This window comes from Quercus lobata, unplaced genomic scaffold (genome assembly GCF_001633185.2).
Source record: "Quercus lobata isolate SW786 unplaced genomic scaffold, ValleyOak3.0 Primary Assembly Scq3eQI_225, whole genome shotgun sequence".
NCBI lineage: Eukaryota > Viridiplantae > Streptophyta > Magnoliopsida > Fagales > Fagaceae > Quercus > Quercus lobata.
The window spans coordinates 2,513-21,310 of NW_022155016.1; the positions used below are offsets into that span (position 1 = coordinate 2,513).

At 33.7% G+C, this 18,798-nt stretch overlaps 1 protein-coding gene across 4 annotated transcripts; it reads right to left on the reverse strand.

Annotated features, from left to right (window-relative positions):
* Window positions 1–7,980: 7,980 nt before the first annotated feature.
* On the reverse strand, window positions 7,981–16,772 carry LOC115973670. 4 transcript variants are annotated; one of them, XM_031093928.1, is made up of 13 exons: window positions 16,466–16,771; window positions 15,695–15,790; window positions 15,419–15,534; window positions 14,455–14,484; window positions 14,197–14,333; window positions 13,886–14,065; window positions 13,687–13,750; window positions 13,473–13,580; window positions 12,747–12,900; window positions 11,675–11,764; window positions 10,988–11,043; window positions 10,028–10,085; window positions 7,981–8,540 (listed from the first exon to the last, which is right to left on the reverse strand). In XM_031093928.1, the coding sequence occupies exons 2-13, from the start codon at window positions 15,774–15,776 to the stop codon at window positions 8,197–8,199; spliced, it is 1,419 nt and encodes a 472-aa protein (XP_030949788.1). In that variant the 5' UTR covers window positions 15,777–15,790; window positions 16,466–16,771; the 3' UTR covers window positions 7,981–8,196. The 4 variants fall into 4 exon arrangements, with proteins under 4 accessions (XP_030949788.1, XP_030949787.1, XP_030949786.1 ...); XM_031093927.1 differs by having other exon boundaries at window positions 15,695–15,797; XM_031093926.1 differs by having other exon boundaries at window positions 15,695–15,814.
* Window positions 16,773–18,798: the final 2,026 nt, after the last annotated feature.

Here is an 18,798-nt window from a genome sequence, read left to right on the forward strand (position 1 = left end):
TTCAGAATTCAAAAGTATATGGGAAATTTGGTGGGTATTAGAGTATTCACACCAGTCTCCTCAGATTTTTAGGTGAACTAACCCAAAAAACTCTAATTTTTCCAGTTTAGCTAGGATGTGTATGCACATGTATCAGACTCTATACTCTATTTTTTACTACATTTTTTTTTTTTTTGAGAAACAAACACACACATACACAAAAGGGAGAGGGAAAGGGGTTCTGATATAAAGACACGCCACAACTCCACTCAAAAGTCATAGTAAATTTTAAGAGAGGGTGGGGCAAGTTATTCTACACACAACACACTCTATTAAGCAATGTGGGACAATTACCCATTCTTTTTTCTTTTTTTTGAGAAACAAACATACACATACACACAAGGGAGAGGGAAAAGGGTTCTAAAATAAAGGCACATCACAACTCCACTCAAAAGCCATGGTAACTTTTAAGGGAGGGTGGGGCAAGTTATACTACACACAACACACTCTCTTAAATATTAGTGAAAAAGAAAGTCTAAATATACAACAAAAGACTATATATTTTTAAGAACATAATGTACCATTTTGTGAAACTACATATTTTTTACCATAATGTACCATAAGAACAAAAGACTATATATATATATATATATATTTTTTTTTTTTTTTATTCGACTTTAGCTACAACTCAATGGTTGTGAAATAATGTACCATTTTGTTGTGTATTCACAACACTCCTAGTCAAAAAGTGAACAAATTTTATGGCTCCAATAAATGTTATTGTTCATTTGTCATAAAATTATTATCAAAACCACACATCATGATGGTAAGCAACTATTTTTAACACTATGTGTTAAAAACTATATGAGAGAACATAACATTAAAAAAAAAATAATAAGAGAGAGAGAGAGAGAGAGAGAGAGAGAGAGAGAGAGAGAGAAGAAGAAGTAGGGTAGAAAAGATTGATTTTATTGGAGTAACGAGATTCAATGACTAGCTCCTTCTGGCGATGTAAAACTCAGTGTTAAATTTTTTTGGTAGTTTGTTGAGACTGATGCGTAGACTTTTTATGGGTTTTTAGCTATATTTTTAACCTCAACCTAGTTAATTGAGACTGATGTGAATGCTCTTATTAATTATTATCTAATTGGAACTTTTGGATGGAGATCCCTCGTTTGCTACCAAGGACATGAGTGGTATGATGGTAGGGTTTAGGAATCTCCACATTTAGTTAAGTTTATGAATGCAACTTTTGTTACAACTCTAAAGTGGTTAACTGTGAGTGGTATAGAAAAAGTAACAATTTTTGCTTGATTTCACCTATAATTTGCTGACTCTTTTCAAGAAATTGTTGATTCTCATCATGAACCTCTTTACGAATCTCAAGGAACTCAGCCCTAGTGAGGACTGGGTTGTTGACGTCGTTACCGCCATCATTATTATGGTGGTCATTATCTCACCGGTTAGCTATCAGACCAGAGTATGTCAAGGCTTTGATACCAACTGATATTGTAGAAGCCTGAAGAAAGCACACACGATGCTCTCTTTGATGGATAGAAACTAAACTATTAGTTTCTAGGTAGTAAACCTCGAATCCACAAGGTGATAGATTTGGAATTCACCAGAGAAAACAATAAACAAAGTCTGTATTTTTATTAATCTAAAAAATTGAATTGCCGTTGAAAGCTACAATGTGTTTAAATAGTAAAAATAAAACTTAAAATGGCTAGAAACCCTAAAGTGGCTACGAAAACATATAAAACCCTAATTTGACTAAACAACATTAAAAGTACCTAAAACAAGGAAATAAATCACCTAAACCTAAAATAGCAAAAATTAAATAAAATATTAAAACTAGAGAAACTGTGTCCTACATCACTAGAAATTAGTAACCGATAGGGGTGGCAATTAGGTGTGTTTTGAATCAGGTCATAAATGGGTCAATTACATCTTCTTTTATCTTTATCTAATTATCTCAAAAATTTAGTAGCTGCCATGTAAAAATAAAATAAAATAAATAAAAACCTGTAGCCCTTCATAATCACTCTGAAAAATAAAAAATAGAGGTCAGAGCTTCTAATTACATCAAACAAAGAAGAAGAAAAGGAGTTTTCCTTTCTCTACCAACAACTCACAAGTGAGTCTTTAACCTCTGCTCTCTCTCATCATTTAGATTTCTTAATCTCCAGTCTTTCTTATATGTTTATAAAGTTTTTAGCTTTCAGTGCTGTACAATTTGCTTAGAGAGTTGGACAATTGCTCCAAATCTAATAGAATGGAGTCACCACATGTATGGTTTTTAACAATAACTCCCCAGATAAAAATCATGACTTTTTAAACTATTATGTATTTGTTATTAAATAAATATATATTATACAACATATAAATATAATAATATATTATTAAATTGATAAAAATATATAACATATCTTATAAATAAATATTATGATTTTAATTAGTTATTTGATTTCATTTTTTTATGCATTTCATGATCTGTTGAGACTTAGCTTTTTTTTCTTAAATAAAATGAGTAACAACTTAATCCATACTTATCTTTAGCTTTGAATATGTGCATGTGAGTCTTGAATTTTATGAATATATACTAATTTCTTCAAATTTTGGTGAAAGTCATTCTTTTTTCCTCAGATAATATATTGCTTACTTTAGAAAGACTATGATTAATTTATGAAATGTTTTGTCCAAAAAAAAAAACTACAATGTTAGTTTTGTGGGACACTAAAAAATACAATGAACAATTTTGAAAGCCTAATAGAACTACTTGGCACACCTAACAACTATTCTTGGACTATAACCATTATCCTCACACTAATTAACCATCAACAATTAAGTTGGGAGCAAGTGTTTTTTTTTTTTTTTTGGTAGTTTGTTGAGACTGATGCGTAGATTTTTTTGGGTTTTTAGCTATATTTTTAATCTCAAGCTATTTTATTGAGACTGATGTGAATGGTCTCATTAATTATTATCTAATTGGAACTTTTGAATGGGGATCCCTAGTTTGCTACCAGGGACATGAGTGGTATGATGGTAAGATTTAGGAACCTCCACATTTAGTTAAGTTTAAGAATGCAACTTTTGTTATAACTCTAAAGTGGTTGACTGTGAATGATATCAAAAAAATAATAAGTTCATATAAAAGTAATTGTTCATCACTCACAATCAATCATTTTTAATAAAACTTTGCTCGATAAATAGATACGGAGATATGGGATTTAACAGGAGAAATTTTGGCATGGTGCCATGAAGGCTAAATATAAGGAGCAGTAGGGGTGATTGGTCTAAGATGTTAGTGAGAAGACCTCATGGTTGTTGTAGTATGTGGAAAGGCAATTTAGCTGGTTGGAAAAGATTTCATAATTTCATATTGATTAGGGTGGGAAATAGCAATAGTGAAATATTTTGGCATAATGTGTGATGCGAAGATCAATCTTTGCAGGTTGTGTTTCCAAACTAATACTCCATTGCAGTGGAGAAGGTTGCATCATTGCATTTGTTGATTATGTTTGAAGAGGATGGTAGAAGCAAAGCGAATGTTGGAATCATAGATTCCCCAGGGATTTCCATGATTGGGAGCTAGGAATGAAGTAGTTGATGGACTTACTATACTCCAGGCTGATGGTAAAATGGAATGAAGATTGTCTACTTTTGGACTTCAAATGGGAAAGGGGAGTTTAGTGTGCTCGTGACGCACACCTAACTCCATCTTCCCTTTGGAAAGGTGTTTAGGTCGGGGTAGTAAGGTTACTAGTAAGGTATCTTTTTTTGTATTAACAAATTTGAATTGCATACTATAGATAATTTTGTTAAATGGTAACTACTGGTTGTGAAATGGTTAAGCACTAGTTGCTGCATTGCACTATTGCTGGGGAGGCAAATAGTGTTGTGGATTATATGAATTATGAACCATTTGGGGGATCCGAACTATTGAAAACAAAGAACAATCTATATGCAAGATATTAAATAAGCTCCTTGAGATCCTTTTTAAAAAAAAATATTTTACTTCGATTGGGGGAGTGTCTTGAAGTTTTATTGTCATTTTTTGGACCTCATTTGTGTTCGTATGTAGTTAAGGACTCTGTCCTTTGGGCGTTCATTCTTTCTAACAAATTATTCTCTTACAAAAAATAAATAAATAAAAACGAGATTAGACCACATGCATATGCCATCAGGTTAGCAAAAAAAGTAAAATAAAAAAGGTGATAACTTACTAAAGTGATATCGAATAGTAATTTCAGTAAACAAAATCATCCAATCAGTACCACTACCACTTGCAACACAGAGAGAGAAGAAGGGGGGGGGGGGGGGAAGTGTACAAGTACATATAATTAAGTAGATCATCATGACAAACAAGGCATTTTGCAGTAACAAGGACCAGTATAAATCGAATAACTCAACCAGTCCTTGCCCTATAATAAAAGTTCTCTCCAGTTTCTTCATTAAAGGGAAATGAACTACACTTCAGCCAAGTAATCATCAATTTCAGCTGGTGTTAGTACTCTGCCAAAATTTAAATCATTCAAACAAGAAAACATAAGCAACCAAACTTCTGTTACAAAGACTGGTTTAAATGATTTAAATCATTTAAATCATCCAAATGAAATGCCTAACCAAAGTCTATCGCATTTTTTTTTCCTAAAACAATAGAAATGGGTTCAAGTTACAAATTGTGATACTTTAACAATATATAGACATTTATACGAGATTAGTATTTTGTCAATCCTACTATTAGATCACATGTTCTCTTTATGCTCATTATTTACTATCACATACACAACTTCACACATTTTGTAAATTTTCAAAACATAAAAAACTCAAAATTTTGACATTTGTTAGATGAAATAGATCTTAATTTCAGATCTTCTGTTCGATAGAAATGAACAAAAGTTTAACTTGACATTTTTTCTCTGCAGCCATGGAGTTCTCAGAAAATAACATGCTTTTTATCCAAAGCACATTGGAGGAGCATCATTTTGAACTCCAAAATCTGGGTTTTAGGTTTAGTTCAAACTATTTAATGCATGGCCAAAGCATATCTTATATATGGTGTCATAAATATAACTGAAACCAAAGTTCTGGGGAAAACAGAGCAAGAAAATTCAAGCCTGCTCAAATGCATCACAAATATAAAATAAAAAATCCATAGCTAACAGTCAGAGTTCCAAAACAGGAATGAAATGTGATTCTTTTGAGACTTTCCTTAGTTGAGTTTACACAAATCAAGCATCTACTAGTATTAAAGCTCTATAATTGAAAGTCAAGTTCAAAATCTGATTCATCCAATGACAATGCAGCTCCTCCTCCGCTTATAAGTTATAGGCGCAGGATGAGGTCATGGACTCATGACATATTGGGTGCGTAACTTACCAATCATAAATAGATACAAAATCTAGGAGGTGTTTGGTACATGCAATTAAAAACTGAAAACATATGGGTGAAATATGTGTGGAAATACGTGTTTAAAAACTGAAAACATGTATTTGAGTGGGTGTACCAAACAGGACCCTAATTTGACCAACTTTAAGATCTTTTAAGTTTTTCGTGAAAATACACATCTAGAGAAAATCTTGGCAGATCATTTTCAATTATTCAAGTTTCTCAAACATACCAAATTATCCTCAACATGGGACAAATGGAAGTCTTGAGGGTCCCAAGGAACTCAATACAAGGTTATTCAAGAACATTCTAAAAGGAATTTTGGCAAACATGATTCAGTAATTCATTAGAAATCTGTTGTTGATATCTTCATATCTTTATTTTGCATGTAGAATAAGGTTGCAATTTGTGAACAATCAAGCCCAACAAGTGGCGGGCCAAGCTCAACAAGTGGTTGGTCAGACCCAACAACCAATGGGGGCACCTCTTCCGTCGTTTTTGGGTGGTATACCCCAAATGCCGCCACCACCTATGACGCCAATTCCCTGAAGTTCACCAGACCCCTCACGGTCTACTAAAGGAGTAAATCCAGCTTCTACATATCCCTTGGACAGACCAACATGGAACAACAGAAGCCACCAGACCAAAGTAACTTAGCAAGAGCTTGGCATCTGCCCCAAGTTACATTTTGTACTAGGAAAAGCAAAACTGATCCTAAATGAGTAGAAATTTCTCCACAAGTTGGAGGCCACTTGAGGTAACAACTGGTGTCTAAACGGATGAAAAGTAAACTTAAGATTTGCACTGAATTTAAACTCGTTTTGGAGTCATTTGCAAGCAGGGGCGGCGGTACTTAAAGGCCAAGGTGATCACAGGACCACCTTGACCTGAATTTTTATTTTTTATTTTTTATTTTTTTTATATAATAATTTAAAATTTTATATTTGTTTACCTTTTTAAAAAAATTTTGGGAACACCGTCAGTTTTTTTTTATGCCAATAAAATTAAACTTTGCTCCATAATTTGTTCTACTCAACAATATATTGGAGCTTTCAAGCAAAAAGAAGTCCAAAAAAATTTTTGAACTAAAATCTGAAAAAAATAAAATAAAATAAAAATAAATAAATTCTAACATAGTAAGCCCAAATGCCCAATAGACCCCAAGAAAAAAGCCCAAGATCAATCTCTTTTTATTAGATTGTGTAATTTAGGGTCTGTTTGGGATCCGTTTATTTTACTGAAATTGAAAACTTTTTACTGAAAGTACTATAGATAAATGTAAAAGTTAGTTGAAATAGTATAGTGAGACCTATGAATAGTAGCAAAAATAAGCTGAATAGTATAATAAGTTGGCAAAAATAATATCGTCAAACAAACACTTATGCTTCTTAAAGAACACCCTGAGAAATATTCCTGAAGCCACCATTGTTTGCAAGATGATGTACTTGCATCCTTTTAAATTTCAATAACCTCAGCCTTGTGCCCTCTACATTTCTTTTTTCAAATCACCTATGATTAAGGCGCATAATGATACCCAACAGACTTCAACCGCCCCCCCTCCCCCCCAAAAAAAAAAAAAAAAAAATTCAAAAAGAAAAAAAAAAACTGCCACTCTTCACATAATGAATGAACATGAACTAATTGAAATAAGTGAATCATATTCCAGAAGAGAAATAATTACCCGGAGTGAGTGAACTCCTGCATAACAGCAGCAATTTCCCTTACAAGCTGTGTAACAGGGATAGCCTCCTATAAAATTCCATTGACATATCACTTAGCAACTTATAAATAATCAATTGGCTTAATGTACAAAGTAACAAAAGAAAAGATTTTCTAAGTTGGGAATCCAAAATAAAATATAAAAAACTGGAAAAAAAAAATGTAGCAAGAAAATGCCATAAGTAAAACAACCTAGTGAGTGAATCCAAAACTAAATTGACTTCAATCCAATAGAAGTCATACTTAACAAGTCGATATCAAAGCATGTTCATCAAGATCAATTCAACTAATGTTCCTCCATGTAAGAGAGCAACAAAAGACAATGTCCAAAAGAGGTGAATCATGAATGCCACTCCAAGAACAACACAAAGCCATTGCCTCCTCAGAGATAGAAACAGAGAAAGATGCCAAAATATGAATCTCTATTTCAAAAGTGCCAATGACCTTTGGGTCAAATAGCATTTCCCAGTCTCTCCAATGGAGTCATCCAAGGTATGAATTCCCCCTCTCTGGCCTCCCCCACATCAAAGAGTAGTGAAGTTTAACTCAAAATAGGAAGATGGAAACTAAGATTCCCTAATTAAAAAATCATAACCTAGATACACAAATAATTGATGGTCCTCTCTTATTCTTCCAAGTAATTTAAAATATGTCAGCCCAAGAAAACCAGTAAGGGTAATCCAGGTTGTTTTAAAAGCCAAATATGGACATTACTTAGCAATTAGTGCCATCACACAGAACAAGAAAGGTCAAAATGGAGGCTTATGAAATATTACTGAAGTCTATGTAAATAAAACTTGATGGAACCATTATTAGAAAAAGATGAAAGATCTGAGTGAAAGAAAAGAGAGTCAGACGGTAGGGTATGGAGAAACGAGGCACAACAGCATATAATTAATATACAGCTTGAACTTTATTGTGTCGCAATGTGAGCAGAAAGATAAATGCCAAAGAAAAAGAAAATTGGTTGCCATTCCACAACATAATGCACAGATTGATGATGAACTGACATGTCATTGGGTTAAAAACATCAAGAACCATTACTCGTCATCTTCACAATTTACATAAAATGAATATATAAAGAGAAAAGCTTTTAGAAACATTATGCTAGTCATAATGCATGTCAACGTTTGACTCCGGCGCTTTGGATTGTACACACAAGCATGATTCATCATGAATCTCACATTTTGATCTTTTGCTTTTCTTGGATTTTAACTTCTTGCTTCCCTCATTTTCTTTCGATGCCTTCTTTTTGCTTCCATTGTTTTCTTTTGATGTCTTCTTGTTTCCTTCATTTTCTTTCGTTGCCTTTTTCTTCTTCCTTCTTTCTTCTTCTTTTGATGCCTTTTTTCTTTTCACAGGCAGTGTTTCTTCCTCGTCTCTGATTTCAGTCTCATTAGCAATTCGTTCAGCATTTAGTGGTAGATCTGCTGCTATAGAAGGTTTAACTTCTGCTCATAAGAATGAGGAATGTATAATTAGTAGGTGTGGATTAATGTTGACATTATAATATTATATAACTAGCTTTGCATAAGAGGAACAATTAAGGTAACCATCATATAAACTAAAAAGTGTAAGGTGTGTGCCAAACTTCAGGTTCAAGCAACTTCAAAAACTGGAGTCAGACCCCATACATCCTTATCAAATTTAAAGCATATTTGATCCCCTAAAAACCCTATTTAAATAAAATTAGGCTAAAATTAAATTTAGTCCACTACATTTATTTCAGTTGTCAAATTAGTCCCTAGGGTTTAATTTTTGTCAATCTAGTCCTTTCATCCAAATTTGTTAATAAATGACTCAGTTTTAATATTATTTTTTTCTTATTTCAAATTTTAACCGAAACCATTCATAAGTTGCTCCATTTAATAATTCTTGTCATTTGATGAGTACTGGTTAGGGAAAAAAAATTAACATAGAAGTACCAGATTGACTCATTTTGAAATAGTGAGGGACTAAAATAATAAAAATTAAATCTTAAGAACTAAATTGACAACTGAAGAAAAAGTCAAGGGACTAAATTGGATTTTAGCCTAAAAATTATGCGTGTAGTAATGGAAAATAAAATATTTTCATCATTTTACATTGCAAAGAAAAAAAATACCAAGAGTATAAGACCGATCTAGTCTTTGCTCCTAGGCCATTAGGAGTTGTTTACTTATTAGTAGTTTGAGGATAAAGACAGACTCCAACCTCCTAAGAGATCCCTGAAGTTAAGTATAAAGAATGGATCCACAGTTATAACATCAAATCAACCAGTCCAAAAAGAGGTGAAACAAAGTTTGACTAGTTGTTGGGCTCAAAGTTTTCTTTCAAAAATATTAGTTCTGCCTTATATAACTGCTTTCAACGATGACCCAACTTTTTGCATTGTTTTTTAGTTCTGCCTTATAAAGACCTTCAGTTTTTCTTTTTTTATTTTATGAAAAGGAACCCCCTCAAGGTATGAGCCAGTGGGACCACCACTAAGGGTAAACCCAAGATGCCTACATACCCCCACTGAGTAGGCATCAAGTAAATCGCAAAATGCCTCAGCTAGGAGTTGAATCAAAGACATCTGGGTTTATAGTTATCCAGGCACTCTCCCTTATTGCTGAGGCATCTCAAGTGGGGGCAAAGTGATAACACCTTTCCTCATTGGTAAGCTACACACATCTTGTGAGTTTTGAACTCACTACCTTACCCTCCATCCCATTAACGAGGGAGGAGCATGTGTCATTTGAGCTAAAGCAAATTAGCTCCAACCTAGTGTTAGAATTATCATTCATATCATATGAGCAATAAATTGCTTCAAACTTAGACTACATTACTGGTACCAATCCCTACAATCATTCCTTGTGCAAGAAATGTAACAACATCCACTAATAGAATAATCATAGTACAAGAAACATACTATTGGCTTGGTCCATAACAGACAAGACAAAAACAGAAAACTAACCTTCATCAGCAAAACTAGAGTCGAAGACAACATTTGTAAGATGCTGCTTTAGGAAAACCTACACGATGAAGACAATCAAGATAAGATGATGGAAATTTATGCAGCACAACACATTAGCTTACAAAACCACAAATGAAAAGACTATCTACAATCCCTGCATGAGCTCTATAAAAGTGTCAACCTTACAAGTGTCAAGGCCACAGATTCAAACAATGAAATCCAAAGCAATACATAGCTCTGAATAAGGGGCAGTCATTAGGCTTGTGGACCAAGAGTCAGTGCATGTTTAGGAATGCTTAGGCTTTGCCATGCCCTAAGCAGACCTTTACAGCCAAGTATACAAGTGCACCACACAATAGATTAAACTTAAATTTATACATTCACCATTAAACCTTTTTGCTCAAGGTTTTCAACATTATGCCATCGTGTTAATTGACCATCTTGCTTTGGTATCATCACATGCAGATTACTAATGTCCCTTTAATAAGAGTCAAGTAATGTGCAGATGACAGCATCTCACTTTATGCATTATTCAAATGAATGTTAGCTGCAATAACTTGAGTCTATCAATAAAAGCATAAAACAACTTCATTTTTCATTAACATAATATCCAAAGAAATTGCTAAACCCTCAAAAATCGATTTACTGATTCCTTTTAATAGAATATAAAAAGATTAAATGGTTAGAACAACAAGTTTTTAGCTTTGAATGCAAAAAAGCGCTATCACTCATCTCTATCACAGCCTAAATGTGTTCTTGGCCTCGAGGTAGAACGAAGAGTTTTGAGCATTAGGTAAGAAAATTTGAGATGCCAAAACCATGAGTAACAAGCTACAAAAATGTAACTCTAGTAAGGGCAAAAAATAAATATAAGAGTTTAAAACTAGCACATATCTTCAGCCCTGACTTTCAGCAAGAAATTCTAACAACTCTTCATAATCATAAAGTGTAAGAACATACCGCAGACAGAAGTTGCCGAGTCTTTATATCCCATAAGCGTAGATAACTGTCCAGTCCTAGAAATTAGTCAAGTTCTCAGTTTTGATGGTCAATAAAATTTGGTCGTAAGACAAACAAACTTAACCTCAAAAGGCTAAAGGATGATTCGATAAAATTAAGTGAACCCACACATGATGAAGTGCTAACTGCACGCACCCTTTTAATTAGAATATTAATACAGGAAATGACTTTCAGAAAAAAAAAATATATATATATATGAGAATAAAAGGTTGTCATTGCTTAGTAGATAATATAGCAAGTGATTGAGGATAAACTAAGATAAAAATTTTCCTCCTTTTCTTTCCCACTTCTTCAGACTAAAAGACCACCCTAACTAAACTTTGTTATCCATAACTCATAACCAAGTAGTGGATGTCTTCTAAAGGAAGCCAATACTTGACCTCCTAACAAAGGGTGAACATGCAAACCTTTTGACCAAAAAAAGAAAAAGAAAAAGAGGGTATACACAGACAATACGAAACACAGACTACAGACCTCTCTCTCTTGATGTGCGGGTGTGTGGGTGTGCGTCTGTGCGCGTGTGCGTGTGCGTGTGTGTATGCAAATGGTGTTGTGTAAGTATGTACACTTGTCAGTATGAGTTCCAATGCAAATTAACATAACGGTAAAACAATACAACACACTCACCACAAGATGCAATCACTGGAAGCTCTGGGTGCCTGGCTATAGATCTAATGCTTCCAGAACATTTTCCCAAAAAGCACCCCAATAATTTTCCTGTAAAAAGATACTTTCATCATTTATGGAGTTACAAGTGAGAAAAATCTCAAATCATTCAAAAAATATGAATTAAATGCAAGAATAACATTAACAATATCAAAACTCAATTTTCACATCCACTTTAATGCAACTCAATTAACATCAATCCAAAAATATGTAATAGTTACCAATAATCCTAAGTAGACCTTGGAGTAAGAGTTCAATTTTCAGAGTTAAATGAATAATACCCTTGAATACCTATGGTACTTGCAAAATGACCTATGTTCAGACATTAAACGTCATATGCCAATCAATTGTGCATTAACAATTTACTTTGAAAAAAAAAAAAAAAAAATTCTACAAAAGGCTTGAGCTCTATTGAATTAAAATTTCAATACAAAATTAGGTGTTTTGCTGCGGTGATCAAGCCCTTCCCAGATATGACCCCTTAGACACAAAAATTTCAATGCATGTAACATGAAGCAAACAATTGAAATGAAGCTAAAAGAAAACCATCATATAATTCCTAAGTATTATATGCCTCATCTTTTGGATCTAAAACTTACATAAGAAAAATATTTTCCACAGATCAAAACAAGCATAAGGGCAAGTCTATCAGTTTGTATATCCCCCCCCCCCACAAAAGATACATGGTGGAGCCAGCATTTAGCAATATATATATAAATGAACCCACATGCCTGCACACTCGCTCACACAAGAACATAGAGAAACCCCGCATATAAGGCTTGATCACCTTAAATGATAATTGCCAATCTAAATTAGCCAGACAGTACTAAAGGAAAGCAATGCTCTTTTCTTTTTTTCCATTTTTCTTTTTAATAATCAAAGGCTTTCTACTGAAGAAAACTAATTAAGTAAATAAGCAGAACACTTACACTACCAGAATGCACTATAAGAGAGAGAATGTTAAATGTATCTTCCAGACTTCCACACAAATAGAATATCAAATATGTGACAACATGATCGAACTACAGTTCACCTGTGCGCATGTCAAAAGAAGCAAGGTCACCAGACCCATTCCCTACATAGACTGTATAGCCATCTAAATCTTCAGTTACTGATTTGATAGGCGTCTCCCCAAAATCAAATGAGATAATAGGTCTTCGTTGAGCGGAAATATCATAGAGGCGAACCTGTTATGAAAAAAAAATGAATTGAAGTTTTTGAGTGGCTGGATGATTACGATTACAATACAGCTACTAGTCTACTAGAGATAAGGCAATAAAGAAATTGTGGTTCTTCCAAGAAACCAGCAAAGACAAAATGATAAGAAAGCACTCCAAGTTCTATAAAAAATAAGAAATTTTAAAAATTTTTAAAAAAAGTTAACTAACAATAACTTGAATATCATAAAACTAACAAAGGATATAAATGAAATTCACATTTTCTTAGCTCCAGATGAAAGAAGAAAAATTAATAAATTTCATCCTAGGTGTATTATTAGCCATTGTTAGTTTAATGGCTCATGATCAATAACATGTAGAACATGGGTATTCCCTCTCGTGACATAACATCTGATGGTATCTCAATTGAAGAGAATTCAAGTACACAAAAAAAAACTCAATTCCAGTCAGCACCAAGCAACACATGCTCAAAGGACAGTAGGAAGTGAGAAAAAAATCCGTAAGAATGTTGCATTCCCAGAAGTTACCGATATCCAGTTATTCATTCCAAAATGAAAGAAGAATTTGCAATGAAAGATTACCTGATGGCTGTTGGTGCCAGCCACAATTTTGCGGTGATCATCCTTACTTAGGAATGTTGATGATGTAAACCAGGTTGGGGTAAAAATATCAAGACTGTTCTTAGGAGGCTGCATAGGGTAGAAGCTATTAAATAAATGCAAGGAAAAAATGCAAGTTATAGAAAATTAATTTGTGAATTTCTTTCAAGATTTAGCAGATAAAGAAAAGGCTCACAGATTTGGCAGCCCAGATTTTAGTACAGTTGTCAAGATCCCACATGTTCATTTCAACGCTCTTCCTGAGATGGAAATCAAGAAAACCATTATTTCATAGATGAATAAGCTAGTACACACCATAAAATCCCACTACAGAATGACAATTGACTTAATTCTCAAGCTTATAAATTCTAATTGTGAAACTCGAGAGCACTCACCCTCCAAATATAGCATATTTTTCACTTCCATCCACTTTAGAACATAAGATGTTGCCAGAACCGCATACACTCCATGTGTTTGACGAACCAATAGACGCAGAACTTGCAGGTGAATCAGTAACTTCAATGGACCTCATGCTTGTGTTTCCTTTTGTTGTACAAGCAAGCAAAATATAAGACCTAGAATTTAACAATAAATTCAAAGATCAGAAGCTGTATGCATATCGGAAGAATGCAGGTGGAAATCAAAGATGTAAGCACCTATTGTGGAATTAGGTGGCAAAGCCTAGAAAGGAACAATATTGCAGTACCTAGATGTCAACTCCAATCCCTGTCCGGCAAATAAATGCAACCCAACAACAGCATCATCCGCAAGTCTAGGACCATCCTCATTGGCATTAGAAACCGTGAAACGAATATCCCCATTAATTGCACTGAGAACCTCAATCTATCGGATACATTAAGAACACAAATATTGAATAGGATCTTCAATAAGCCTATAACTAACAGTCAAAACTGAAAACTGAAACATGTAGCCAGATATTCATTAGTCCTAGAGTGTAACTCACCATGCCAGTTTTTCTTGCCACTGCTAATAACTGCAAGAGAAAAAGAAAAATATTTCTTAAAAAAAAAAAAAAAAAAAAAAAAAAAAAAAAAACACTTTTGCAAAATAAAGGATTTGAGGGCCTTAATTACATTTTTAGAAAAAGATTGATATAATATCTGAATTCATACACATATGCAAAACAAAAGGATAAATTGTCCTAGTTCAAGCTAAAAGCTTCTATTTAGGCAATAAGTGAAACTTGCAAATTGCTCTTTGGCAAGCAAGCCATTATGCATTATCACCAGATATATGCAAGGGAATAACTAGAGAATCCAATCAACCGGTTGCAACCAATATTAGAACCTGTTCCTCTTAAAGGATGATACATATAAGTTGCCTCTAACTTCTTTAGAAAACAAACAAAACATGCAATGGCAATTAAGTACAATGCTTGAAGTCCCAAACTTCGTGAACAATTACAAACTCAATTCGTAATAGCCACTGCAAAATTTAACTCAAACCGCGAGGGCTCATATTATTTGTTTAGCTTATTAATACTTTATTTAAAATGAGTGTTGGCCCCAAGAAGATGGTGAATAGCAAATTCAAACCAACAACTACCTCTTCATGAGGCGTGGCATCCAATGAATTCTACTACCCTTGGGGCAACATTAATTAAACTCCATTAGCTACATAACAAGCATTCAAACCGAAACCTTCAACAGCAAATGAAACCCAATAGAAATCAAAACGTACTATCATTTCTGCACAAAATCCTTACACCTATTCTACATTTAACCCATAGAACATGAAAGCATATGTTCATTCTCAAACACTCCAAACTTCAACAAACCATACTAAACTAACAATTGGAAGCAAAACCAAACGCTTAAAAAAAATTGAAACATATTGCCAACAATGACACAGATGTTTGAAATTCAAAATTCAATAAACTCAAACAATTTGCAACACCCAACACATACCAGGTCATCTTTACGGTCATTGATAGAAGCAGCAAGTACACATTTTGATGAGTCCAGCTCACCCCACCTCTCCACCACTCTAGGAGCCCCTCCTTGACTACCCTTAGCTTCAATAACTGTTATCCAAAAAAAAAAAGACATGCACCAAGCAAAGCATAAGATACCCAGATATATAAATACAAAATAAAGCATATAAAACCCAAAAGACAAGCTTTTTACAAAATGGTATTGCTAATTCCGATCAACGAATAAAAGGGTGTAAGAAAAAAAATTCACCTTTGATGAGACCAAGTGCATCGAAGGTTAGAGCTCGAAGAGAAGGACAACCAGGACACTCTAATGTGGTTGTACGAGGCATCTTTTTGGTAAAATCTGCGTTCTATCACCAAGGACGGACTTAGGGCCAGAGATAAGGGAAAAATAAATAAGTAAAAAAATCAAATAAATATCAGTATAGTATTACATTAAAGCGTTTGTTAAAAAATCATTTTTCATTTTGTTACAAAGGTTAACTTACATAGCTGACAATGTTCACAACGCAGTTGCAAGTAAGCACAAGTGTCAATTTTATTTGGTTTTATTAAATTTGTTTTACATTTTTATTATATTATGTATTTTTGTCTTTGTCTCTGTCGGATTGCCACGCACCCACTGCCCCAAACACACTATTACCCCACTACTAAGAATTTATAATGCACTACTTTTTCCTAACTTTACCCTTTTTTTCACCTCTGTCGATTGTTCTTTCTCAACAGACTCTCTCTCTGTATTATAACTTTATTCACGAATCACAACTCACTTCTCACTATCTCATACACTCATACACTATCTCAGACACTCACACAGACTCTCAAACACAATCACAGATTCACATATTCAATTTTAATTCACAATCACCCTCAGCCAAAAAAAAAAAAAAAAATACCACAATCACAAATGACAGATTCACAAACATTATAATTGTATGGAGTGGAGATTGATTTTGAATCATATCAAGATTCAAAATCAATGTCAGGTTTTGAAGTTGAAGGAAAGAAAAAATAATACTTGAAGCAGAATGGAGGTTAGAGGCTGCAGCGGCCGGCGTCGGAGTTGGGCAGATCAAGCAGGGCGGCGGCGACTGGAGGTGCGTGAACTCTAGGTCAGTTTCTGCCTCACTAGGTTGATCGGCTGCTCGGTGGGTGTGAGTCAATGGCAGTGAGGTCAGTCTCGCATGGGCGGACAGCGGCTGTGGCAGCGGCGGCTTGGATGGCGGCAGCGTGGTTGGCGGAGTCACTCACTCACATCACTCTCGGTCTCTCTCTCTCTTGACGAATCCTATCTCTTATTCTTCTTTTTTTTTTTTCTTTTCTGAACTAGGTTAAGGGTGAGTTTGGTTCAGCTTTTTGTAAAAGTACATAATGAAAAAGTGGAGTTTTTAAAAAGTGCATAATGAAAAAGTGTATTTTTAAAAAGCTGAGTGTTTGGTAAAAACTGTTAAAAAGTGCTTTTTGAAAAAACTGAGTATTTGGTTAGTACTTATAAAAGTGGAGGTTTGAGTTATAAATTATCAAAAAGGATAAGATATATATATAAGTAAATTTTTTGTTTTAATTATCTCTCTTAATGCAAATTATGGACAATATTTTTACAAAAATTTCACAATAAAGTCTATATGACAAGTTGTTAATGGTAGATAAGAAAAATAATAATGTCATTAGTAGGTTCAAATGAGAACCAATAACAAATTACTGTGTAAAATTTATTATTAGAAGTGTTACGTTTACAACATTTTTCGCAATATTTTCACAATAAAATTTATGTGGAAAATTGTTACTAGTTCTAATTTGAACCCACAACTGAAATTATTTTTTTACTAACCAATATTAACTAATAACAATCTATTACTTAAAATTTATTGTGAAAATATTGTGAAAATATTACTGTAGTATTTCTCAATTTGAATTTTTTTATTTTTTATATTATTTTTTCTTTTTCCATTTCACGTTCAACCATACCAACCATACGTTTAGTTTTATTTATTTTTATTTTTTTTCTCCTCCACACGTTCTCCACTATCTCTACCCCTCTTTTTAACTCTCCTTTTCTCCCTCATTCTCTCTCATTCATCAGAACATTCCAGGAGGTCCTTCTTTCTCCAGCTCCGTCTCTCTTGTTTGTTTGTTTGTTTGTTTTTTTTTTTTTTTTTTTTTTTTTTTTCTTTTTTAACTTGATTCCAAAACTCTCTCTCATAAGAAAATTTTCCTTTTCTCCGTCATTTAAGAACATTCCAAGGAGCTCTCATCTTCGTGCTATTGCTCATCTTCGTCCCCAACCCAGTCCAGATGGGTCAGCAAGCTTCTGTCCTTTGTCTTTTGTTTTTTTTTTTTTTTTTTTTTTTTTTTTTTTTTTTTTTTGCTTTTATTGTTATGATTTGATTAATTTTAAAACTGTGTTTTTGAGTTTGTATTCTAGTAATCTGATTATGTTTGAGAGAAAGATTGTTTATTGTTATGATTTGTAGTGTTTGTTCATGGGTATTTCTGGAATTTCATCATTAGCAACGGTAACTATCAAAACGCGCAGTGCGCGTTTTCATTTATGGACCGTTGCCTCACCATTTTCCTTCCGCGTTTTGCCTTCAGTTTTTTCTAAAAGTTCAAAACGCAACTTTTATAAAAAAGTTGCGTTTTGAGCTTACCAAACGCAAAACTGGGTTGAGCTTTTTTGAAAAAGCGCTTTTTGGGCTTCAAATGCTGAACCAAACGGGCACTAAGTTGTAACCGTGGGTTTGAATTGGGCTATTAATTTTTTTTCAGTTGGGTTGGCTAGGCTATTTGGGCTGTTAGGGAAGGGGGGCAAGGTTTTAGATAAGTGGGGCCCAATCCTAAAAAAGTCTGAAAATATCTAACCAAATATTTTTTTTGGGCCAAGGGGCCCAACTCAATGCCTCATGTAGGTTTCCGTATATTGATAGATTGGGTAAAAAATTTTATTTTAATCTTGGGTAGTATTAAGTTCAGGTTAATAGATTTTTTAAATCATTTGACTCAATTTAACTGAACATATATAAAATTCATTTTACTATAATTATTTCACTATTTAGTGCATATGTTTCTTCTATTGTTTGTCTCGTCATGGGTTTGGATTTTAACCTCCTTTTCATTAATATGGAATCCCTAAAATTTGAAAATATTTTATGCATATCATTTGAATTGTTATGATTTTGGTTAAAAACTCAATTGTTTACCATGTTTAGAGCGGAGGAAAAAATAAGTCCAACCTATACAATGAACAGAAATAGAAAGGTTAATCATGTAGATGATGGCAACAACCAATAGGTTAGCTTGTTGTCAAGTGTCATTGTGCTAAATGACATATCTCCTCCAACGGGGCAAGGA

Bases quoted from the DNA above. Each gene is read 5' to 3' on its own strand.
- LOC115973670 (XM_031093928.1), bottom strand. From the start codon at position 15,776: ATGCCTCGTACAACCACATTAGAGTGTCCTGGTTGTCCTTCTCTTCGA. The intron at 13,751-13,885 runs GTGAGTGCTCTC...TTTCCATCTCAG, and splicing joins AAATATGCTATATTTGGAGG to GAAGAGCGTTGAAATGAACA. The intron at 12,901-13,472 runs GTAATCTTTCAT...TTTTCATAACAG, and splicing joins CTGGCACCAACAGCCATCAG to GTTCGCCTCTATGATATTTC.